We start from the raw sequence: 25544 nt of genomic DNA, 5'->3' as shown, positions 1-25544 counted from the left end.
TATATTGTCACGGTTGTCATCATTTTTTTTTGTTTAAAAACTTTATCTATTTTAATTTGTCGTTGAGGCAAGCTGCACAGATTTTTCCCAAGCAATTCTCATTTATTTCAAAACGCGAGACAGTTAATTCACTGTCGTGAAAATAAATGCGCCATTTGTTGTTTTATTTCATCTCAATCATCAATGAGTTGCTCCAGTCGATAAGAAAAGAAATGCCAACTTGAATAAATCACAAATAAATTAATCGAGGAAATGATTATTCCATCAGAACACGAGCAGAATCGTTGTACACATTTAATCAATGAAAAACAATATTTACTCATTTATTATGCACAAAAATTCCATCAAATTTATGAGAACTCGCCTCCTAATTGATGCTGATTAATTAAAATATCATTTGATTCGTCGTTGGATAAAAATTCAAAACAATCAGTCATGTCCAACGATTTCACTCGTCTCTCATCGATCTTCCCTTAATAAAAACAAAATGGAAACAATACTTTACGCAACAATTAAAATAATTTCACTAACAAAATTTATTGTTTCACTGCATCGGAGAGGTGGCTCAGCTGTTGAACTCATCCAGCCTTCACACCAATAAATATAATAATTAATATGAATAATTAATGATAATAAAATAAATAAAAAGCGAGTAATTAAGTTGTTTTTTCGTTTTCTTTTTTTTCATCATTTGTCTCATTAAGCGAGTTTGGTCATTCCTTGGTGCTGTTGCCCTTCACTCCCATTATTCTTTCATTTCCTCAATCTTTCACTCTGTCGTAATCTCTATCATCTCACTTTCATCAATTTTTTAATTTCCGCTGCTGTTGAGTTGACGTCAACCTCACACTTGCCAACAAAAATTTACGTTTTTTAGATAATTAATGTATCTGTGTGTGCTGATTTTGTCCGTATGGCCGATTTCAATCATTTATTCATTCATTTAATTTAAACAATTGCGTGCAGTTAATGTGATGAATCGTAATTGGCTCTGTCAAGCACAAATTATGGAGAAAATAAAATGAAGACTAATTGAAATCCATCGTCAGGGGGAAGAAAACATTATCAATTCATTATTGAGCACCAATTTTTTTTGAGGATAAACGAAAGAAAAAAAATCATTCAATCAATGAAAATTGGATAGACCCGTTTACAAGTGGATTTGAAAGAATTGTTGATTCGACTATTAGTTATTAGTTTTTGGAACGAACGTAAGGACAGAAACTATTTTTAGCTCCAGTGACACATTTATCGGAAATAGACATATATGTATAGTAGTTCGGTACGAATATAATAAAATAATATAGCAATCATATGAATAGTAATGTAATATAATATGATAATAATATAATAAGATTTTCCCTTCTTCTTCCATGTGTACATATATATGTATGTATAAATATATTACATTTATGATGTAATGGGTAAAGGCTCGAGAGAAAGAAATTATAATTTAACGAAATAAACAGCAGTCAATTGATTAAGAGAATTGATCAATTCTTTATCGATCAAAATCATTCGTTTTTACGTCATTTCTACTGCTTATCTGATGATTAAATACAAATTGATTGAACTCTCCACGCATTCCCTCTCTGTTCTCTCAACCACGATTGGAATTTAGTCGTTTTGATTCTCACAAAAAAACCTTTTGATCGATTCGATTAAAAAACAATTGGCTGTATCACGACTATTTTATTAATTTCAGGTTCAAAAATCCCATTTCATGGGGACTAAATAAATTCTTTAAAATATCATGAGGATGATTTGCTCACTTCTTTTTATTGCCATTCCTCGAGAATTTTTCATGATCCATAATTATTCAAGTGTGGAAGTCACTCAAGTGGGGCTGGGGCCTGATATTTCCTAATGATTTGTTAAATCGTTTATAAATACTCGTCTAAAATATGAAAAAATCTCCTAATTTTGTTTCGTGAATTTGTTTCTTGTTACATACGACATTGTTCCACAGTTGCGAATAGAAAATTGTATCCCGTGAACCATTGGACCGCATGGAAAAACGTTTAGGGCCTGTGGGCCCTCCTCGAGTGATTCCACCATTCAAATTGCTGATAATTAAAAGAATCATTCTCTTCGTCTCCAGTTTAACTTCAACTCACTGCTATCTCACCTGGAGCACAACTTTCACCTCCTCATCCTAGCTCACAACTTTCTAAAAACTCATTCCTCGATATTTTTTTTTCAATACGAAAAATTTTGATACATTCACTTTAGTCATATAAACACTCATGGATTTTGAGAATGAGATAATTAACGAAAACAAGCAAGAAAGGAAGTAATTATCGACTATTTCTCCTCCTCGTGGCTGAGAGAAATCTCCAAATAATCGTTTAAAAAAAAGGAAAAACAACATTCGGTGGACTGGTGTTATCATTCTGCGCCAGATAATAATCTGGTATAATTTTAAAACGTTTTATTTCATCTCTTAATTCATTTATTTTCTTTCATTTCGGTAAGACATATGGTAGCAAAAATTTGGGGCGGACAAGAGACTCTTTGAATCGCAATTAACTGACAATTTTTCAGAGAACTCTTCCCTCAAGGCGGCGGCACTCACAATACCTATTTACAAAAATATACACATGAGCAACTTACTTCTTACTTGTTTTCTTGTTTTCATATTTTTTTTACTCATTAATAAAACTTCGAATCTCTCAATCACAATTAAATCTACTGTTTCGGTATTTCTCTCGCATTTATATTCGATTGATTCACTAAAACCTCTAGTTTTCCCCCAATATCAACTAGGTAATGTAAAGAATATGTATTGATTTTTTTTTCATTTTTTTTCCTTTTGTATTTTTGATAATTTAATAGTTAAATTATTCTCATTACTGATTTTTTTAAATCTTACCTACAAAAAATTGTTCCATCCGCGATTTATCGTATTTAAAATGTACAATCGGTAGGCATACGCGGTCAATTGAATAATCTGTCAATTTTTCCCCCCCACACACACAAATAACAGGAGGGCAAGAGCGCTCATATACAGATTATATTAATAATTTATTAAATTTTACGTTTAACATTAGTTCTATCTGATGTTTGTTTTTAATATAATTCGTCTATACGTAAATAAACTATTTATAATTCTGTGGGCGCTATTTCAGTGCGCATGAGTCGAGTTTAATTTTCCCTCTATCTATCAATCATCGAGAATACTTGGGTAGTGCCAAGTTCACTCAATGGACAGCACCACTAGGTTTATTTAATTTTCATCTATGCACATTTTACAAAAGCAGGACACGTTGGATTTTGGTTCTCTGAGGGTGGATGGGGGAAAAAATATCGAGGCCTACCGATCAATGATACCTTCAGTATTATGTAAATTCATCACATCGCAGTCTCATGCACTTTTTAATGTTTGAAATTGCTCAGTAAGACTAAGTAACGTGCTCTCAATCATTAGCAGAATGAATTACGAACCTGAACTCGAGTTATTATTGACAATCCATATTGACAATGTCATGAGACTGGTCAACAAACTCCTCGGCATTAATTCAGGATTTTTCTTCCCTCTTCTATTGTTCAATTTGATAAATATGGGATGACTTTCCTCGCGTCCCTACCACCCAGCTTATTCGTTACCATTCCCTCCCTTCCCTTTTGTAGAAAACTAGTTGAATTAATTATTGCCCTTGCAGCGAGTTGATACACGTGACGACGGCTACGTGAACATTGTGGGATACGTTGTCATGTTGTGAGGGAGAGCCGTTATGTAGTTGGGAGTGGGCGGCCTGGGACTGTGCCACTGGGGTCAGAGGGCTCGTAGTTTCTTTATTCCAGCTTGCACGTAACGCACTAGGTCTCGCAGGGAGCTCTTCAATGTTAGGGGACCGAGTTTCTCATCCAATTCGACGAAAAATTCTGGAAAAAGGATACATTCAGGGGTTAATGGTGAATTATTTAATTAGGGTTGAGGGGAATTGAAAGGACAGGATGTTGGGGTTAACGTGAAATCGAGGGGCTTGACATCTTGATCTTGGAGGAGTTTCCGAAGGGATAAATAGAGCTGACTTGATTTCATCCTTTGATTATAATGTTTTGAAAAAATTCTAGTCATTTTTTTATGGAAAATTAGGAATGTTACTTAGGAAATGGTGAATAGATAGAAAAAATTCAATTTACTTACTAATTCACTCAATTTACACATTCCCAAAAAAAATTCACCTTTCGATTTTAGTATTATAAAAAAATGTCGTATCTAAAATAAAATTATCAAAGATTATCACGTTTTAAAAAAGAAATTCTAGTAATTTTTATCTTATACAAAATTGGGAATGTCAAGGGACTAAATGTTTATGTCTAAAATCACTTATGAAAATGCTGAATAGATAACAACAATTCAAATCACTATTCACATGAATTTAGAATAAATTGTCAAGCCATTGATTCTCGTAAATTTTCCTCTGAAACTCCACATTCCCACATTCCCAAAGAATTTCACCTTCCGATTTGAATGCCATAAAAAAAAAATGATCATAATTAAGTTCTTGTACTCACCGCGATGCTTATCAGTCACAAGTGCATTAGCCTGATCCCAAAGTTCATGGCAACTCATAAGTAATGAAAACTGATGAGTCAATTTCTGCATAGCCGAATGAACATTTAATGGAACACTGACGTACATTGCTGCTGGTGGTTGTCCAGTTGCAGCCCCACGATTTGCTAATTCACCACTGCTGTAACCCGAGCTCTGACTACCAACTGACCCAACCGAGCCTGCTGGCGATGGGGTGGGCGAGAGAGAGGGAGTACCTTGGCCCTCAGGCTGTACAACAGTTGGCTGTGTTGGCTGTGAAGAAGCGAAATGGAATGCACACTTGTAAAATATAAAAATCCACATCAAACGAATGCAAAAAAAGAAAACCCACGAATGAATGAAGAGGATTCAAACGTGATGTGAATACATTTTCATGAAATTAATGAGCAACTCACCTTTTGATGATAATCACCAACGATCTTCTGAATCTCTTTGGTTTCATTTTTCCTCATTTTGAAGAGTTTCAAGTAAATAAGGGACTGGCACCATAAACTGGAGGAAACAAGGAAATAATTAATGATGATATTTTTTATTCGTGGAGTACAGGGAGGCTGTTCACCCCTCTTGATCCTTATGGCTTACCTCAAGATCGCCAACTTGTTGTGTATACTACTCTCGGGTGAATTGTTCTGTTGGCTCTTGAATTTGGAAGAGATGTACCTGAGTGATTAAAGAAGAAAGGTTTTTTTCAAAAAATCGAAATGTTGGAGGGCATTCTCTTTGTTATGGCGCTCATTAGGGGTGTAATTGTCGAGAGGATACTCACTTGATGAGACTGAGTGTGTCCTTGTACATGGTGAAGGAGGCCCTGTCAGTTACGGGATCGGACTCCATAGCATGACCGGTTAAAAGGAAGTACAGGACTGCCTCCAAGTACAACATACCCTGGGCTGTTAATTCACACTCTTGGTCTGCACTGTGCTTCAATCTTTTAGCTTCTGTCAGGTACTGATTTTGGTCCCTGAATTCATTACAAAGGATAATTATCATTGGCTCACCTTGAGACTTGGGTAATTGATCATTTTTCAGGGGTTTAGATTCGAAATTTTCAGTTTTTCTACTCTCAAACGAGAGATCTGCTTTCACTTCATGAAGGAAAAAAGTTTGATGGGATTTTTGTACTTCTTTTTGCTACTCATAGATAATTTCCATCTTAAGAAGTCGACTAGGAAGTTTGACGAAGTTCCATCCAACTTCGAGGCAAATTGTCGAGTATTGATTGTGGTCACTGAATTAATTGAAAATAATAATTGAACTCTGGTCTAATTTACGATTTATATAATACGTGATTTTTCACTGTTTTGTAATCAAAATTTTCAATTTTTCTGCTCAACGAAAGATCTTTCTTCACTGCATGAATTGAAAAAGTTTAATAGAATTCTAAATTTTTTTTTTGCAACTCATAGACGCTTTTAGTATCTTGAGGAGTCAACTGTGAAGTTTGATGAAAGTTCCATCCGACATAAAAAAAAATTGTCAGGTACAAATGTTTGTCTCTGAATTAATTCGAAAGGGTAATTGACCATTGCTGATTTTTAACGGATTTGTATTTACAATCTTCAGTATTTCTGCTTTAAAAAGAAAAATCTGCTTTCACGTTATTATAAAGTAAAAAGTTTGATGGGGTTTTAAATTTCTTTTTTCAACTCATAGACACTTTTTCCGTCTGAAGGAGCCAACTATGGAGTCTGATAGAAGTTCCAATTAACTTTCTAACGGTAGAAACATGCTTATCTTGTACTCACCGAACCTGGTCCTCTTGAACTTCATTCAGGGGATTGAAGTAGGAGAAGAATACCCTCTGGGGTGGCGCTGCCGGTGGTGGCAGCAGGTGAATATCAGGCTTGTCTTCCCGTTCGTGATTAGTTGGTTGTGCATCATTCTGGGTTAAATATAGTCGAGTAATTTAGCAACATCTACAAGTTTATCCAGCAAATAATATTGAATGATGTTGCAAGTTTGAATAGAACCGAGTTCATTATCTTGGTAAAGTTTGATGGTAACTATTGTTGGAGGCTCAACTTTGCGTTGAAAGAACCACGATTATGTCGTCAATTTTATCGAGAATTTTATAAAATACCCGGATACCGTAATCATAAAATATGACGTTTACACCCCGACACATCATCCATATCGCGTTACAAAGATCCATCGATTCTCTCGAATGTTGAGCGAACTAGCTTCGAATTACGTCAGACAACGTGTAAATCAATACCACTTACTCACAAGCCCGCATTCAATGTTGATGGAAAAATATTGTGTTCAAGAGTATGTGATAATACTTGTCATTACTCGCAAGATGGTATATTGTTGGGAAAAAATTCAAACTGGACAATTGATTAGAAATGTTCAGGAGACATTGAATTCGATTTAGGGAGAGAAAAATTATAAAATTTTGATTAAAAGCATAAAAATTCATGACTAAATTACGCTGAATTTTCAATTAAATAAAAATTCAAGACTATATTCACCTGAATATGCCAAATTTCGATGAATTTCCATGAATAATTAAACTAAAATTTACAGTTTTCAGCGATTCCTTCATCAAATTGTGAAATTTCATGAACATTTCATTGTTAATTGTCAGTAGATTGACAATTAATTCTATTTAGGGGGAGAAAAATCATGAAATTTCACATTTCACTCAAAATTCACTGAATTTTCCTTGAAAACCAAAGTATCAGGACAAGAATATACATTCATCTGAATTTTCCTGACCTCTATTACAAAAAAAAAAATCCCAAAAGTGTGCCAAAAATTTAACCACCAATTTTTCCGAACGTATCATCACAATCCCTCGCCACCCACCTAGGCCACTCCCTCCCCAAATTTATCAAGAAAATGATCTTTACCTGTCGTGAAGCAGGTCTCCCCGTTGCCGCCTCCTTGTCCCCGTGTTTCCGTTTCCTCTTCTTCTTCTCCTTGTGCTCAGACTTAACTTTAGACTCAACCGAACAAACACTAACACTCGAAACAGAACTACAACTTGGATTACGTTTTCGTTTAGGTGCATTACCGTTCAATCCACTAGCACCACTTGTACCACTACCACTGGGACCCGCTCTATTTTTACTATCATTATCACTTTTAATTGTACGTTTAACTTTATCATCAATCTCATTGTTATCACCGTGAGTTCTGTAGTCCGTTGGTGACACTGTATCAACAATTTCGCCCTCTTCAGGTGTTGGTGGACGCTCTGTTTTAACATTAGATTGTCGTGATGGTGGCCTTGTGTCAGGCAACTCAGTTCTCTCTCTGAGCTCCTGTCCCCTCGACGATTGGGGTATGTGGGGAATTCTATTTAAATCGATTTTACATATTAAACTTGGTATACCATTGGCATACGTCAGGGATGGAAAACTTGGTAATGTGGAAGCCTGCGATGAAGGCCTTTTGTACGGGCTTTCACTGCCCGTTGGTGTGTTTGCTGAGCCTGTGTACTCTTCAACGTAAATACCACATTTACCACCACCCTTGCCACCTTTACCACCCTTACCACCGCCCTTTGCACCACCCTTGGCCGTTGAAAAGAGCTTTCTCAATGTGTCACTCTTCTTCTTGTCTTGTACATTACCACCGTCCTCCTCCTGGAGTTTTGGCGCTGAGCTGTTGTCACTGTCAGAATTATCAAGCGATGTTGCACGTGTTGGGGGGACTCGTGGACGCGGTGGTACCCTCGCTATTTGCCTATTGTTTCGATGAGCTGTTTCAGATTCACTGTCCGAATCACTCGCACAACCTGAGGTGTTTGTCACACGAGATCGGGGACGTCGAGGCTTCCCCTTCGTTGGACTCTTCTTCTTCTCCTGTTTCTTTGGTGAGTCCATCAATTTTGAACGCTTTGTGGGAAGTCTTCTCCAGTCGGATTCGTCCTCAGAGGCACTGTGCTTTGTTGGTCTCTCATCTTCACTTGATGATAAACTCAGTCGGGATTTACGCTTCTCCGGGAGTGCGGCTGGTGGAGGAATCCTCTGGTCGCATTCGGAGTCACTTGATCTGTGGATCCATATGAGAGGGTTAGAATTGGGGGCGGTGGGGGGGACGTTGTTGTCGTGGAGGACCGTTCGGCAAAACGTGGGAGAATAGAACGACTTGATTTTTCATATTGAATTCAATTTAAGGGGGAAAAATAATAATGAAAGATCGAATTTCACTGAGAATTCTTCAACTTGCTTGAATTTTTCATCAAAACATGATTATTGAACACCAATTAATAGAAAACTTTGAATTCAGAAAATCGGAATTTCTTAAAACTTCGGTGAAGCTGTGATTTGCGAAAAATTGCCAATAATTGCACCAAAAATTTTGAACAGTGATGTCAACAGAAAATTATTCATTTCGAACAGTCCTTCAATCTAACAAAGTCATTTCTGCCGCAATAATAGAACCTTTTGCATTCATTTCGTGTAAAATCCATCCCTCCATCTCGTCTGATATCGAAATCGATTCCAAAAACATGAAAATTGTACATATGTAATACTCACAATCCAATTCGACGACCACAAAACGTGAAATACTTATTAACACAGTTACCCCAATTACCATAAACTGAATAATTGATCAATTAGCCCTCAATCAATTTGCATTTTGTCAACCACACTGTAAATAACTGCCTTTTGGATATAAATCCACGGAAATAAACTTCCCCCAGCGTCTACCATCGCGATGATTTGTGAATCAAAATGAGATTGACATTCCAGTAATATCTTTCTATTCATGATTAATAACCGAGATCGCGTTCAAAATAGAAAGTTCACGATTAATTGATGGCCGTCTATCCCAGCGTGAATTACGATTTTAGCTCTGGCGTTGGTGAATGCAGAAATAGCAAGTAATAACGGAATTCAACGTGTTTTATCTCATTTTTTTTTATTTTCCAATGTTCTACTCTTGTTGTCCTTTCTACTTTTTCTTCTGCAGTTTGAAATGATCGAAAAGTCCGCTGATTTACGACTAGAATTTGCTTTCAGTTCTTTCCCAAAGACGCGACAGCAAGCTCCACGATAAAGCCATAAATAAATTAAATAACGAAATTGTTGGATTAATTTACCTGACATCACTGGCTTCGTCCTCGCTGCTTTCGACAGTGGCTTTGGTCACTGGTGGCTTCTTCTTGGGACTACTGACACTCCGCTGCCTGTTGCGCTTTGAGCTCGGTTTAGTCTCCTCGGTAATCGTTCTGTGGCTCTTTGGACTCTTGACAGACTCTTTGACCGATTTTCTCGGTCGTCCACGTTTACGCACATCTGGGGGTTTCGGTTTCTCCGGTATCAGCACTCTGGGCTCTTCGATCTTCTTCTTGTCTGTATCGGAGGTGTGATCGCTGTCGCTCAAGGCTGCTAGGGTTGAACTTCTTGTTCTCTTTATCGCCTCGTTCTCCTGCCAGTCGTCATCGCCATCTGATCTACTTGTCCTCGAGTCCTTTGGCACTTCCTCCGGTGAACTGTCCCGTCCCGGCGCGTCCTGGGAGGATTTGTTCTCGGAATTCTGGTCGGATTGCACTGCCTTCTGGTCAAGGAAGCTGCTCAGGTTCCAACGGGGCTTGGATTCCTCAGCTGGTGGCTCCTCCAGTGGTGCCCTTGGCGATGCTGGTGGAGGTGTACTAGGACCTTTAGCTGGCACCGGTGCACTCTCGTCTTCAGAATCATCACTACTGTCTGATCCGGAGTCTGAACCCGAGTCAGAACTCGACGAGGCTGATCCAGAGCTCTGGGGTGCGTGGCCAGGTGGACTTGGGGGTCGCAACTGGACACCAGGACTCTGAGAGTGCTTTCGAGGGGATGAGGCTAGTGGTGACAGCACACGCTCCGGTGATAATTGTTTTGGGGGAGTCGCTCTTGGCGGCGATAGGGGACGAGGGAGCAACAGGGGACCCAGTGGAGACATCTCCATTGAGGATGTCTCCACTGGCGCCAGGGGAAGAGGCGCTGGCATCATTGGGGGGAGGAGTGCTGATGACAAGCTGAAATTCATAATGATGGGGAGTTAATTTGGGGATTGATTGGGTCGGCCAGGTCTTTGAGCAGTACTTACTCGATACTTGGCACGGGAGATCTGGGCCTTTGTGACCTTGATGTCGTACCCTGCTGGGAAAATAAATTCATTTTACGATCATGTCGGGAATTGTCGGGAACATTCTCTCAGGGATTAATCTTTAAATCAGTTAATCCCAGTGGTGTGAAAAATATATCTCGTCAATTCAAATAAAATGATAAATTTCCTCACCTTGAGACCATCGTCGTCGCTGTCCTCGGAGAGGCTTAAATCACGTGCCAGATCACTGGGATTGAAAAAAATAACAATGATTAGTCCTCCAATTAGGGAGGGTGAGTATCAATTACAGGGTAAACACAGTGAATATGATCATCGATGGTGCAACAGAGCGCAAGGAAATTTATAGGGGGGAAAAAAAATGATAATAATTTGTGAGAGAGCTCGAAAGTACTCAGTGGCATCATGAGTGCCGCTGAGTCCGGAGTTAAAACGTATATACCCCGGGAACATACATAAGTGTGGGTACAATATATGTAGAAGGCAAAGAGAGGACAGCGGACAACGACCCCGGGTATGTGCCTCAGTGTGTTCCTGTCCTACCCCCGTCTACTACCGAAGCGTCCGAAGGTTCGCTACCTGACTCCACACTGTACTACTCCTCTCACTCACTCTCATTCTCTTTCCCTCCCCTCGCCCCTCCACACGGCACTGTACCCCGAGGTTTACCCGTTTTGTGGGCTCGTCCACTTGTCACTGCGGGAAATCACAAATGTCGAGGATCTCTAACTGTGCAAATTCTCATCATGCATTCAAGGGCAACAGTTTAATATTGTTTTGAGTGGTTGAATTATGCAAGAGTTTAGGGATTATTCTCTCTTCATTTCTTTATTCAATCATTCGCGCAAATTCTTTTGACTTAATGGGGAACTGGTGCTTATTTATTATGAATTATGAAGGAATTTTTAAGGTCAGGGTAATTTTGGTTTATCTATTTTTTCATTCATCGGGAATCGTCATGAAATACTTGATGAATTGGCTGAATTAATCAATTATCTCCATAAATTATCAGCATACTCTAGCTAATGATACGAACTCTTCGTTTATGAACTCCCAGCCTTATTATAAAAACATTATTTTTACGATTGGTGAGTGAATTCTCATCATGCACTGTTTCATTTATTCGAGGCCAATATTTTATTTTATTTTTTTCATGCGTTGAATTATGCAAGAGTTTAGGGACTATTCTCACTTCATTTTTTTATTCAATCATTCCCCCCAAATTTTTTAACAGATTGTGAAACTTTCGTTTATTTATTATGAATTATGAAGAGGTGTTCGCCTTTGTTCAGTACAGGGTAATTTAATTTAATTGATTTATTCACTCATTCGTCAATAATCATCACGATATTATAGATTATTTGGGTCAATTTAATTATCTCCATAAATTATCACCATTGTCTCTCTCCAATGTTACAACACTACTCCTTAATATCGTAATAATAAAGAAAATAGCCCTGAAGTCTCCATTTATGAACTCACTCTCGCACTCTCATTATAAAAACATATTATTTTTACGTTCAGTGTTCCCAGTGTAGAGTGATAACTCGTTGGTTTTACGAGTCTTCCATTTTCAAGATAAGGATCCCAACTGCAGCATTGAAAGTAAACAGGGCAAGGAGAGGGAGGAGGAGCGAAGTGAAGGAAGAAGTGAGAGAGATGAGATGAAAAATAGAGACAGAGAAACTGAGACTCAGGATTTAAAAGCCAAGAGATCTGCACCAGCTAATCGCAAGATTCATCGACTCTGTCGACAGAGTGTTCTCCACTTCTCGCGCTCAAACCCCCATCAGTTGATCATTTTTCAAATCACCTGTCTGTCGGTTGACCCCCGGAATTATCCGTCAAATGTCAATTAATGGTGGGAAAATAGGGACGACATCAGACTGATGTATAAAATTACGAAATTTTATATTCTGGTATTATTACCCGTGTTTAGTATCATTTGTGTTTTATGAACATGAAAACTGGCTCTATTTCACGATTTACCCGGTGTGTATATGGCGGAGGTAACAGGATTCAGGTACATGTGGAACTTGGCGACGCGCGTGTAACGAGCTTTGGCTTCCGGCAGACCTTCTTGCAGGACGAGTTATCTTCATTCTTTTTACTGTTTTCTGTTTTTTTATGAGTGTGTGGAAGTGTATGAATGTGTAATTGGAATTGGTGATGGCTGAGAAATTGATAATTAGGGATATTTATTCAAACGCAACAACTATTAAAAAAACAAGAGAAAAATCCAGAAAAAAAAAGTTTAAAGGATTTAACCCTATTGTTGTTCATTTGGGCATCACTGTCCCGTAAATAGTGAAGTCATCCCCTGAATAATCCCCCAAACTCAATTGTCAGTCATTTTGGGAAAGAACTATTTCCTCCCCCGTCTGAATCCCCGAATCCAATCGCAATTGATCTCGTTTTTAGTGCATGCGGATGAGGTTTTGGTATCACAAGACTACTTCGGTCGACGACCCGTTGCGCGCCGTCGACTGGCGTGGATGACATCCATGGTGGGTGGTAGCAACAGAGAAACCGTTTTCACCCCCTTCCAATCTCACTTTCTCTCTCTCTCTCTCTCCTACCCCACGTTTTTCATTTTGCCTTCCCATTTCACCAGTGCAGGCTGAAACCTTCGCAATCGATATACTCGAGTGTTTCATCCCCTGTGTTACTCCCTTTTTTGAACCATTCCCTCCTCACTTCTCTCAACTCATTCTCTGAGTACTGGCACAAGAAGACCTGCTTCGTTCTACCCCGGTGAATATCTTCTTTCACGTTTAACGATTAGTGCCGTAAAATGAATCCTCTTAAATCATCAATATCTCCTGAGCCAGCGACGCGAGCTGAATGACTCAGGGGTCATTTTGAAGCTTGAAAAAACACCTTTGGGGTGAAAGAAAACTTTTGAACGTCACCCTGTCGATCTCGAGACTCGGAAAAAAATACAGGTGAATCAAGTAGATTTTTTACTCAATTGGGGGATGGGTAGTTCAATTTGAAGATGATTTTTTTGTATCAGGCCGGGTTGTAGCGAGCTGTTTCAAGTATATACTTGAATCAAATATGTTTCATTCTTAAATCAGGCTTAGGCGAGGTTGGGGTACAACGGACAATTTTGATTTTTGTTAAATGTTAATTAGGGGTTGAAATGTTGATAAAATTTAATTTTTTTTCAATACAAAGAACAATTCTTTCCCTTTGTGGCGAGCCTAAACTGAGCTCAATTGATAAATTTGTTTATGAGTTATGAGTAATTCAAAAAAAGTCTAAAGTGTCCATTTTACCCCACCCGCCCCTATACATATAGTTGATTCTAATATAAAATATACTCAATTCAAAATTTTTTTTCCGTGGCCGGATGAAAATGCCTCATCTCCCCTCGATGCTCTCAAAACCCATCACGATCAATAATTATTTGCAATCGGTGGGATAACAATAACAATGTGTTCAATTCACGGAATTGCTCAAAGATTTAAACGTTTCTGGAACTTCTCACCAGAGGTTATTAACAAGTGAATTCCAAGCGAGAAGGAGAGCTCAAACAGCTTGTGAATAACTCCACAACTTCCAAGTGTTCATACTAGTTTTCCAGTTCTGCTACACTCCCCTCCACAAGCGACACTATCTCTTTTCCAACATCCTCACAATACTGTTCCGTCTCATTCTCTCATTCTTTTTCATTCTCCCACCACAACTCCTCTGCATGATTTTTTTTTCTCTCACTTGTCTTTTTAGTTCTGTAGATTTCCTCTTTTTTATTCACTTTTTCGCGTCGGGTTCATACCTTTACGTACTAGACGTGTATCTGCAATGGAGGAGGAGAAAGAGAGAAGTTGGGTAATAATTTTACCTCTATCTCCTCGTGGTAGATTTTATTTGTATGCCTGTGGGTGTTAGTGCTTGCAAGAAAAACGAGATGATGCAATTTTGTATCTTGTATTTCTACGCTTCTTGGGGTGGGAGAGAGGAAAATTATTGCGGTCAAGGGGACGTCAATTTCTTAACCCCCGGGACAAAATGCGGTTTTCATCTCCCCCTTTTCGGGGCTTTGACAGAATTGTGAAATTAATTATTTAGGTTTGCTATTTTTTATGAGGGGAGATGAGGTCATTCATATGTATGGTTTCGTGCGTGAGATGAATTTTTTGTGAGTTGAATAAATTGCGGGGATGTCATAAAGAATAAATAAACATTCTATTTGCTTTATTTGATGAAAACTTACTTCATTCTTCTTAATTTAAAAAATTATAGAATTGAAACGAAGGTAAATTTGTAATTTCGTTTCCTTTTTTTTTCTTTTTGACATTCGACGCATCCATGGATAAAATGACATTCAATTGAAGAATTTAATTGTTTTATTCGATTGAAACATTTATTTTATTCCTCTCGATTAAAAAAAATTACAAAATTGAAGCGAAATGAAATTGGTAAATTTGTTTCTCTGTTTTCATAAGAGAAAAAGAGATCCATTCATTTATTTTAACGTGAATGAATGCATAACATGAAATTTGATTGAAAAATTTGATTGTTCTATCGGATTGAAACTCTCGTTTTATTCCTCTCCATTGATAAAAAAAATCCGGAATTTCAATCAAAGCAAGGTTAAATAGTCCCTAATCCTGCAATTACTTGATTGAATGGAAAAAAATAATTCCTTTCAGCATCTGTTCCACAATCTTTTATCCATTCAAATCCCCGAATTATTGAAAATTAACGAGAATTCATTTGAAATTTGAACTTTTATTTTTTTTTCACTTCATTCCTCTTCGTTTCAATTTTGCAATTTAAACAATTACAGAATTGAAACGAAATGAAACTTGTAAATTTATTTTATTTTTTTATAGGAGAAAAAGGAATCGATTCATCAATTTCAACATTGAATAAATGGATAAAATAAAATTGAATTCAAAAATTAAATTGTTTTATTCGATTAAACCTTCGCTTTATTCTCCTTACTTTGAAAAACCCGAAATTTCAATGAAATTGAGGTTAAATAGTCCCTTAAATGCCCCAATCACCTGATCGAATAGAAAAAAATAATTCCTCTGAGCATCTATTCCACAATGCTTCATCCATTCCAATCCCCGAATCATTGAAAATTGATCAGAATTCATTTGAAGCCATTTAAAATGTTCTTTGACCCAAAACCCCGGGCAGGAAAATACAACCAGATTGTAAACGTAAATTTGGGGAGGGTGAGTTTATCGGTGGGATGAACGCAACGAGCGCGAATCGACGATAACTCGCGACACATTCGCCCTCACATTCCCCATTCCACGGAGTTTCATTCGGTCTCCAGTGGGAAAAGGGCGCACTATACGCGGTAAATCCACCCCATTCATGTTAGAGAGAACGAGATGGGGTATTCTCTAATCCCAATCGTCCAAAACTCACTTCCCGAACTATCATACCATCTCTTCTCTCACTTCAGGAGTTTTTATCCCCTAGTTTCAAGCATTTGGTATCTCTGGACGAATAAAACGGATGTTTATTACCCCTTGAGGAGGACAAAGAGGAAAAAGAAGAGGACTCACCTCTCACAGGGAGATGAACTGTATTTTTTTTATTTCATTTTTCATAACTGATTGGAATTTAGTGAGTTCAAGGGGATTAAATATATTTAACATTGAGAAATTTGAGAGTCTGTTGAGTTTCTATTGGAAATTATGTTCTTTTTTTTATCATTTCTACTGAAAGGTTCACATATTTAATAAAAAAAATCAGTACTTTTTTTATGTTTCTATATAAAATGAAAATTATTCTGTTGTGATTTTTTTAGAAAAATTCTTGGGCAATTTTTTTTTCAAAACGTAAGAAAAAAATTGCAAATTCAGCGTCAATTTCGAGAATTCTCATTTTTCTGCTGTTAAAAGAATTCAGAATGTTTTCCCCTTAAAATCATTAATCAATTAAAATTATAATTCGTTTCTAATAGCGCGTCAATTAAAAACAAAACTACATAATTTTTATAAAAAGAGAAAATTAAATTAAAGTTTTTTCGATTTCAAAGCACTGAATTTCCTAGAAAATTTTTAAAGTTATATAAATGACAAAATTAATCCCAAAAATTAATTTTCCAAGAATTAATCCCATTATCGCATCTACTGTTCCACTTGGATATCCCTAAGCGACATTGAGGGGGATTAAAGTCGATTTAGAAACAGGGGAAATGGCTTCATACTCTATCGATTTTTAACCCCCGGGTGCGGGGCAAAATACATAGCGTGTATTTGTGCGAGATTTCGCTGAGCGCGTCGTTTGGAATATGAAAATCCACGGCGTCGTAACGAAAAGCGTTGGGTAAAGGGCTATGAATAGAACACGTGGTGAGGTATGCGGAAGATATACTCACAACTGGATTTTAACGTTAATAAATCCAGGAAACTGCCGCTGACGGACTTAATGAAATTATTAAGAGAGTAATTGTGGAGGATCCGGGGTATTTTCGGGATTATGGGGTGGACGAGGCTATTCGCATGTTCAGTTGCCCGTTTGTTGCGTCAACAGCTCTTCTGGTGAGGTCTATTAATTTTTTTATCGTTAATTGGCAGTTATCATGGGAAAGACAGGGGACCTTGTGACTGAACAAAAAAAAAATACTTGCTTTACTTCAGTAATTTCAGAAATGTCACGAGAATTCATTTCATGAACTAATGCACAAATTTTCATTTTCAATTTTTTTCATTAAGATTTTTTATTTTATTTTATTGATTAATATTTAAATAATGATTTTTTTACTAAAGAAAAAACATGAGATTCCAGTGGTGAAGGAGAGTTTTTGTTCAGACGAACGGAATTCAAGAATTTCAACAATGAAAATGGATTTTTATTTCCAGTCGCTTGATGGTGGAAAGGCAACTCGATGTATTGCAGATACGTTATCGCAAATTGGTTTCCAGTAGCCGAATTGCGATCTGCCGTCCTTCGCACCTCACTTCTTCCAGTTGGGAATTGAAATTTGAGGTAATTGAGGAGTAGGAATTGTTACCGAGTGCCCCGATGCCACTTGAGTGTTTTAAAATTCGTCATTTCGCGTTCGTGAGTGCAAGTGTCAACATAGGGGTCGTTTTATAAACCAAATGAGTGAATTTTGAAAGATTAATCATTGAGTAAAGTGTTCCATTTTGTGAGGATAAGACAATTATTTCGTTTGAATCATTGAGAGCAGGAGAAATAATAATAAGTGAGTAAAAAATTTAAATTAATTCTAAAGGCTGAAGACTTTTGTGGATTACAAAAAATGTTTCCAGGTATTTTTCAACAGATCTGTTAAGGAATAATTAATTGAGTCCAAGAAAAATTAATTAGGAATAAGGAATTATCTTCAATTCGAATTAATTGGGATTGATTTACGTTTAATTAGAAAAAAGGTGTTTTTCCTCACAATATTTTTTGTTAATATTAATTTTATTTTCAATTTCATATTGAAAAAAAATTAATGTGAAATGTTTCAACACATTTATTCCACGAATATAGAATGCTTGTGACACATAAAGTGTCCAAGACATTTATCGTCAGATCGATCAAAAGAAATAACAGATTTGAACAATGAAAAATCAACTAGGAATAATAAATTGTCATCAATTAAAATTAATTGACGTTGATTTAGGTTCAATCAGAAAAAAAAATCGACGTGTTTCCCACACCTGATATAAAAATAGTTTCCACACCAATGAAAAAAAAAAAAACAGCAAAAAATAACCAAAAAAAAGGGTCTAATTTATCGTCAGGAACACGGATACGTCGTACGAGGCTTTTTCACTGGCAAACGATCTCTCGCCCCAGTTTTCCAGGTCGACTCGTTGGTTATTAGGGGCAGTTACTGAGGGGCATAGGGTGGGTTTGGAGTAAAGGTTGAAACTTGAACATTCTCCCGGCGGCCACACTCCCAGAGACACGGGAAAAGTCGAGGGTGTCAGTGGGAGAGGGAGTTAAAAAGCGCGATACACAGATAGGAGAGTGGTTTGAGGGGGAGTCAGTGTGTTATATGTGTACAACTGAGGGGAAGATAGACGTGTGTCCCGGGCCTACAGCGACGACGGGTCATTAATTCCCTCGGTTCGATAAAGCATATTATACGGGGAGTCGAGAGACCCGCCCCAGGAAATTGCCGCGCGAGCACGGAATCATCATCTATAAACTGTGCTAAGGGCATACGGAGCCGGAACCTAATTTACGACGATCCGTGGAGCAGACGAAATTCCCGGGAATTCGAGAATTTTTGGGGTTTTTTGGGTTTGTTTTCATAGGGGGTTGTATAAACATATCAATCTTTGGGGATAGAAGTGATGGCGGGGTGGGGGATGTGTTCTGGAATCCATTGTGAGGAATTAATGGCTCGAGTCGATCGAGGCAGATTGATCGAGGACAATTTCTTTTTGGTGAAAGGGGACGGGGGAATTTCAGGAGTTGAAAAAATTTTAGACACGTTGGTGCGCAATAATTTTTAAAAGAGTGACATTGAATTAAATTTAAAATTAATAGAAGGAAAATTCTGGTAATTCTGTACTGAACATTGATTTTTTCACTGGAAATTCGAGTAGTAACTGTCCATCCTATTTCAATTTTTAATTTCTAGAATAGTGCATTAATTAAAAATATTTATGTTTTGAAATATTTCACTGCAAATTTTTTTAATTTAATTAAAAATCACTAGAAAGTAGTTCCAAAGTGCTCAGAAAATTTCAGATTTCTATTAATTTTCATGAAATAATTGAGCTGAAATTCACAATTTCCATTGATTTTCCCATAAAATTTTGAATTTCCAATGACAAAATTCCTTATAATTTCAGCCAAAATTTTTTAATGAGTATAAGTACTGAGATGTGATAAAAAATCTTTCAATTTGAAAATTTGATTTTAAATTTTGCATCAATTTAAAAGATTTTAAGAGCAAATGACGTTCATTTTATGAAAACAATGGTCTGAATAAAGTTTTCAGCTCCTAATTGTGTGTGATTTTTGTGAGAATGAAGACAATTTGAAGGGCTCCCCGTTTTGATTGAATCAGTCTGGGTTTGTAACCCACCATCAATCATCATCAAGAGGGGCTAATTAAAAAGGGCAATAAAATTTTCATCGTTCAAGTACTTACGAAGACAATCTGCTCCCATGTCTCTCGCGTTCTGCAACAAAAATAAATTTACATTACCTATGATGAAGGATTTTTGAAAAAAAAAGATTAAACACTTGAAACCAACTTAAACATTCAACAAATCTTTGAGTGTTTTCACGGAGAGTTTAACTCCCATCAAATATCTTCGTAACGTCGATAAATTCGTCTGTCGATATTCGATAAAACTTTTCCCGCGAAACATCTCCCATTAGAATCTCTCCTCGATAATCTTTTATTGCGAAATAAGAATGTCTATGACAGGCGAATAAAAACGGGTAATCTCTATTAAAGAAAAATCCTTACGCAATGTTCAATGTTTCTTTGAATAATAATCCTCAATGGCAGTAACAGCCCCGAAAGCTTACAAATGCTACCATCACACATCTCCAAATGACATTGTTCACGAGTGTTACAACGGGTTTTGGGAGGCATAATACAAACATCTCGAGATATCAGCATTGAATAAATAAGCGGAAGGGACAATCAAGTGGTCTAACTCAAAGACCGTTCCCCTCTTCATCCGAACGAAACATTGAAGCGAACAAAAACGAAGAAAAGGCGGGTCAACAGACAATAAAAAGACGATTCAAGATTAAAATCCCATCCTTTTTAACATCTGTAGTTGACAATTTTCTAATTTACCAATTCTAATTCGTAATTTATAAATTTATAAATTTATTTTTAATATTTCTATTGTTTCAACTTTGGAGGTAGAAATTTTATTCGAGTCTAAACCTTCAGAAAACAATTTCATTTTAAATTGAGATAAAACCACTCATTTTGCTTAATCAGTCCTCAAAATATTAAAAAAGTCAATTTCATCAAGTGCAAAATTTTCCACTTGCATTTGCACAATGTACTTCAGAAAAAAAAAAAAAAAAGATCGATGAATGAACAATGAAAAGACGTTATGAATACCGAGTTTAATTGTTTTTACCATTTATAATTAAACAACTGTCATTCAAGCTTCATTTGACTTCAGTTCAATACATTTTATTGTCTGAACTATCGAGATTTAAATTTTATTTAATTATGAACCTTTAAAAAATCTCAATAACTAAAAAAATTCAATTTTCGAAGATTACGCCATTTCAACAAAATCCAATTTCTTCTTTAATAAAAATTCTGTCTTAACTCAAGATAAAGCTACTCGTTTCGCCCAATCAGTCCCCAAGATGTTGAAAAAACAAATTTCATCAAGTTCCAACTTTTCCATCTGCATTACCATAACGTTCCATCAGAAAAGAAACGGGAAAAAACCCCCCAGAGCTGTCAAACCACTGAAAAAGTCGTTGAATAGACAATGAAAAGTCGTTAAATTCACCAGTGTAAAACAGGGCTGGGGTAAAGTGGCGCGAGAAAAGGGGAGTGTTGCAAAGAATCAATGGGGCAAAGTGAGCGAATGGAGAGGGCTAGTAGAAAAGAACGTAAACGAGGAGTGAATCCTCTGGATCACGATCGGAAGTAATGTCTTCTCAATGTTATTTCCGTCACGTACTGGCTGAGCATCACTGGAATCGACCGATCGTGATAAAATACGATTAAAAAAAAAGATCGATTGTGGGGCAAAACGGGAAGTATTTTTCGACTTCTTTCACGACAAATTTATTTGATTACTCGTTCATCAGGAAGCGGTCAGTCTGGTGAGCTGTTACACGTGTTTCGTTGGCTCTCATTGTGACGCGATCATCTTTTGTTTCGCATTGTTGGGAAGTGGTGGAATAAAAAAAAAATTGTTGGGGTATCACGCACTCAACGATGCCCGGTGGAAGGTTTTGTGTCGCGCAGCTGGCACAGGCCGGCTGCCATGCGCACACCACTGCAGGTAGAGGAACATGTGAGAATGTTCGAGAAAGGTGATGGAGGATGGGGCACCTGGGTTTTTGCGTCATTTCGGTGCACGAGTTTAATAAAGCAATGGGAGGAATTCAAGGTTTCTTATAGCGTTATTGGGCATTCAGAGCGATTCCGGGGGATTTCGGGTGAGACGGTGGGACAACTGATGAATGCACTCCCGATACGCGGGAGGCACTCGGCTGTTCGGGTTTTAAGGATACCCAAGTAGCTTTTGCAGTTTGGTACAGAGAATACTATAGATTCAACCATTTTATATCATCAAATTTGTCAATCAAATTGCGTGAGAAAAATTTCGCGTCATTCAAATTACATTTCGCACAATATTATAATTTTTTAAATATTCGTTGTCTAGAAATAAATCATTGAAATGTGATTTTTTTTATTTCACCGCATAAATGATTGAAATTGTTTAAATTTTTGGCAACCTTATTTTTTTGGGTATGACATCAATTTCTGGTAAAATTCTGAATATGAATAAATTTGTTGAGCAACTTTTAAATTATTCCATCAATCTTCCTCCAAAGATTAAAAATTTTTTTTTCCGATTTCTAAAAGGTTTTCTAACAGTTGAATATCGAGATTCAAATTCAGACCTGCAACGTTTAAATAATAAAATCATTGCAAAACGTCAAGTTCGTAATTTTGGTTGATGGATCTCGTGGGATTGGAAGACAAATGTAATAACCTTATGACATTGGAAATTTTTTGTGTTTTCTTGGGGCGGCGCGTGTAGCATTGACGAGTCCTTCGTAATTACTTTTTCGTGATTTGATTGAAGTCGTAAATTGGCGGAATTGGATGAGTTTATTTGATGAAAAATTCACTGACGCTTTTTTCAGAGCTCTAAAAATAAAATCCCTTCAAATATTGTGTAGCCTAGGGTCAAATAGAGCGTGAATTCAAGCTCTGATATTCAACTACATCATTTTCTTTAAAACAACCGAATTTTTGGAAAAAAAAATTTTTTTTCAAATAAAAAAATTGAGGAAAAACTGCTCTTCCGCGAAGCTGACTTCTGAAGCACAAAGTAATGATTTCTCCGAACGCTCGAGCTCTTCCAATTTCCCCCAGATGATGCATTCAAATTCTCAATAGTCCGAGTCGGTAAAAAAAATTGAAAAATCACGAGAATGAAAGAAAAATATGAAGAAACGAGTTGAAAGAACTGTTGAGAAGCTAACGGCAATTCAACGAACGAAAGTATCCTCCTCTGGCCTGAGTTTCACCGGATTACTCCGATATTTTCATCACGTACGAGCTACGGGGTTGCGAGGTTGTACTACTCGTAGGAAGAGAAGAGCGAAAGAAAAAAAAAAGCTCGAAAGAAATGAAAAGAAGCGGTTCCACGGTTGGAGCCCAGGTGGAGGGGTATTATTCGTTCTAGAGACAAACGCTTCATGACTGCATACAAGAGGGCGGAGGAATAGTCGTGAAGACGCTCGACACCTGATACTACAATGGATAACCGACACTCGCTCTCCCGGGAGTTTTAAAACTTTTACGTTAAACATCCGATGCCATTCCCTCGATTCAAATCTTCATTTCATGATTAAACTTCGATTAACGACAATTGAATGACATTTAAAGATGTAAAAAAAATATTTAAACATTCAAAAGCTCAAAACATCGTCATTAACTGCCACTTCACTACCGAATTAATTAAAAATGAATGACTTAATCCGTAATAATAACCAACAATTCAGTTTTCATCAATTCCAACTGATAAAAACGAAATAAAAAATCTTCATCGTCACCTGAAACAAGTAGATAACTGACCAACCCCTTCAACACTTCAAACTTAGTGTACATGATCTCGAAATTATCTTGAAAAATTATTCAGTCACGTGTTCACATCCTTCCGGTCCGTTCTCTCCTCTCAGCCCCCTCCCGCCCCACCCCTCTCCACCCCACCTGGCACACCTCCACAAGAGCACAAAGAAACTGCAACGCGCACGTGATAACTCGCCACCTCGGCGGGAAGTCCGAAAATTCAAATTTGAATCGTTTGAGATAACGGAAGAACAATGGACGAGGCTATTTCCGCGTCATCGCACCCTCAAACCTCCCCCTGTCCCCCTCAAGGATCACTACCCCGTGATAATTCAATATCACAGACCCTTATTAATAAAAACAATTAACAATCGACGCTGGAAAAACCGTAATTTTAAATTAAATTTGATGAACTAAAACGGATAAAGAGAATTCAACGGCAAACGGTTTAGCTCGTTATATTCAGTTAGACGTGTCTCGGATGACTGAGGCATGAGCATTGGGACGACCGGCAAAACGAGCGTGGCACGAACGCCAGGCGAAATACAACCAGCGGACGGTTTTTGCGTTTAGTTGTGTGCGAGAGCGTCCCAACACATTGCATTGAAAACGGTGGCGGGAAACGATAGGGGAAGGGGGGCCGCGGAAGGAAGGGGAAGGGGGCCGCAGGAGAGGGGAAAGGGGGCTGTGGGGGAGGGGGAAGGGGGGCGAGACCCGAGGGCGGGGGGGAATAAAAAAGGCCCGAAGGGAGCCGAAGCAACGTGCCTCGGCCACGATCGAGTCTTCACCTGCTAGTTGTGGCCCCCGTTGTTGAGGCTTTGTTTGTAACCCCCCCCGACCCTTCTGCGCTATCGTCTCATCCGTCTGAACAATCCACCTCCCTTTGCCCCACATGTGCCCCCCCACTCCTGGCGAGCATTCTCCCTGGCCCTTCTTCTCCTCACGAGGGCATAAAACATGTATGCACGGCTGTGATCGCCATCGAGTGAATAAAAGAAGAATGTGCACGCGGGTATGGACTTTGCTGACGGTTTTGTATTGAGGGGATTGGGCGATTGGGGAATTGGGGCGGAGGGGTATTAGTTTTGAATTTGGGGATTTGGTGGTGAGAGGCATCTCCTGTGGTTTAGGTTCGGAGACGGTATGGTTTGGAAATTTTTAGGTGTGAAGGTTGGGTGTTAGATTTTTGTGGATTACAATTTTTTGGAATTTTTTTTTGATGGGATCTCCAAAATTTGCAATTGATATTTTTTTGGAATATTGGCATGCGTTTCATTTTGGATTTTTTTTCGTATAAATGAAGCTTGTGGAATTTTTTGGGGGATATTTATGGTATACTTGGAATTTTGAGATTAAAAATTCAGGATTTCGGGGAGAAATTAGTGGAAATAGGAAATTTCAGTTTCATTAGTTCATGGAAATGAAATGAAAAAAATTCCGTATAATTTGGTACTGAACATTCATGGCTCTTTTGAAAATTCAACTAATTAGGGGAATTCTCGTTTTTTGCTACTCAAAAATGTAAAATATCATTGAGCTCTCAGTAAAATCTGAAACTTCCTCATTTTTCTCCCATTCTTCACTGTCTGATGCGACTTTCATATTTTCAACAACAGCTAATATTGACAAAAATCCCCGATAAGATAAGCCAAACCCATCACGAAAGAAAGTACAAAAATTATTGCTTCCTGCACCGAAAGTCATAGAAATAGAACCACTGGATCGTTTCGTCAATTCTTCACAAAAAATCCTCCAAGAGCATTCACTCATCTCCGAGTGCCTGGAATCCCTCGGCCAATAATTCATGCAAAAATAAAGGATACACTTCTTTCACGCTAGTGAAAGTAAGAAGACATTGGGGCTCAATAAGGAAACACAGCGGTAGTGACGTAAACCCAGGATTAGAATGCACAGAAGCTTTTTTTATTCTCACGTGAATAAAACTGTCAAACGTGTGACTCTTTATTGACTTCTCCCGTGTTCACTTGGCTCGTGGACAAAATCTTTGACTCAATTTTTTTTTCACCAGTTCAATTAACACCGAGATTTATGACGCTGGAGCAGATGAAATATTTGCTTTGTGCTCAATTCGTCGGATAAAAACACGAATTAATTTTCCACGGGGATATAAAAAACGGCAATAATTGACTTTCACCGTTAGGGGATTTACGAGTGTGCAATTAACACGGA

At 37.7% G+C, this 25544-nt stretch overlaps 1 protein-coding gene across 2 annotated transcripts in view; it reads right to left on the bottom strand.

The window, feature by feature from the left end:
* Nucleotides 1-518: 518 nt before the first annotated feature.
* Nucleotides 519-25544, bottom strand: part of LOC107040274 (AF4/FMR2 family member 4) — a 106240-nt gene continuing 81214 nt past the window's right edge. Inside the window, exons 8-18 of one of the 2 annotated variants that reach the window (XM_015260294.1) lie at nt 19707-19737; nt 10790-10844; nt 10598-10650; nt 9615-10526; nt 7414-8560; nt 6307-6443; nt 5328-5522; nt 5144-5221; nt 4957-5053; nt 4522-4813; nt 519-3885 (exon numbers count right to left, since the gene is read on the bottom strand). In XM_015260294.1, coding sequence (XP_015115780.1) covers nt 3776-3885; nt 4522-4813; nt 4957-5053; nt 5144-5221; nt 5328-5522; nt 6307-6443; nt 7414-8560; nt 9615-10526; nt 10598-10650; nt 10790-10844; nt 19707-19737 — 3107 coding nt within the window. In that variant the 3' untranslated portion in view covers nt 519-3775. The remainder of the gene's footprint in view (nt 3886-4521; nt 4814-4956; nt 5054-5143; nt 5222-5327; nt 5523-6306; nt 6444-7413; nt 8561-9614; nt 10527-10597; nt 10651-10789; nt 10845-19706; nt 19738-25544) is intronic. The other variant, XM_015260295.1, reaches the window with a different exon arrangement.

The sequence above is a fragment of the Diachasma alloeum genome, unplaced genomic scaffold, assembly GCF_001412515.2.
Source record: "Diachasma alloeum isolate Michigan unplaced genomic scaffold, Dall2.0 Dall_scaffold_00326, whole genome shotgun sequence".
NCBI lineage: Eukaryota > Metazoa > Arthropoda > Insecta > Hymenoptera > Braconidae > Diachasma > Diachasma alloeum.
The sequence above is the reverse complement of the archived record's forward strand: the minus strand, read 5'-3'. Positions and strand labels throughout refer to the sequence as shown.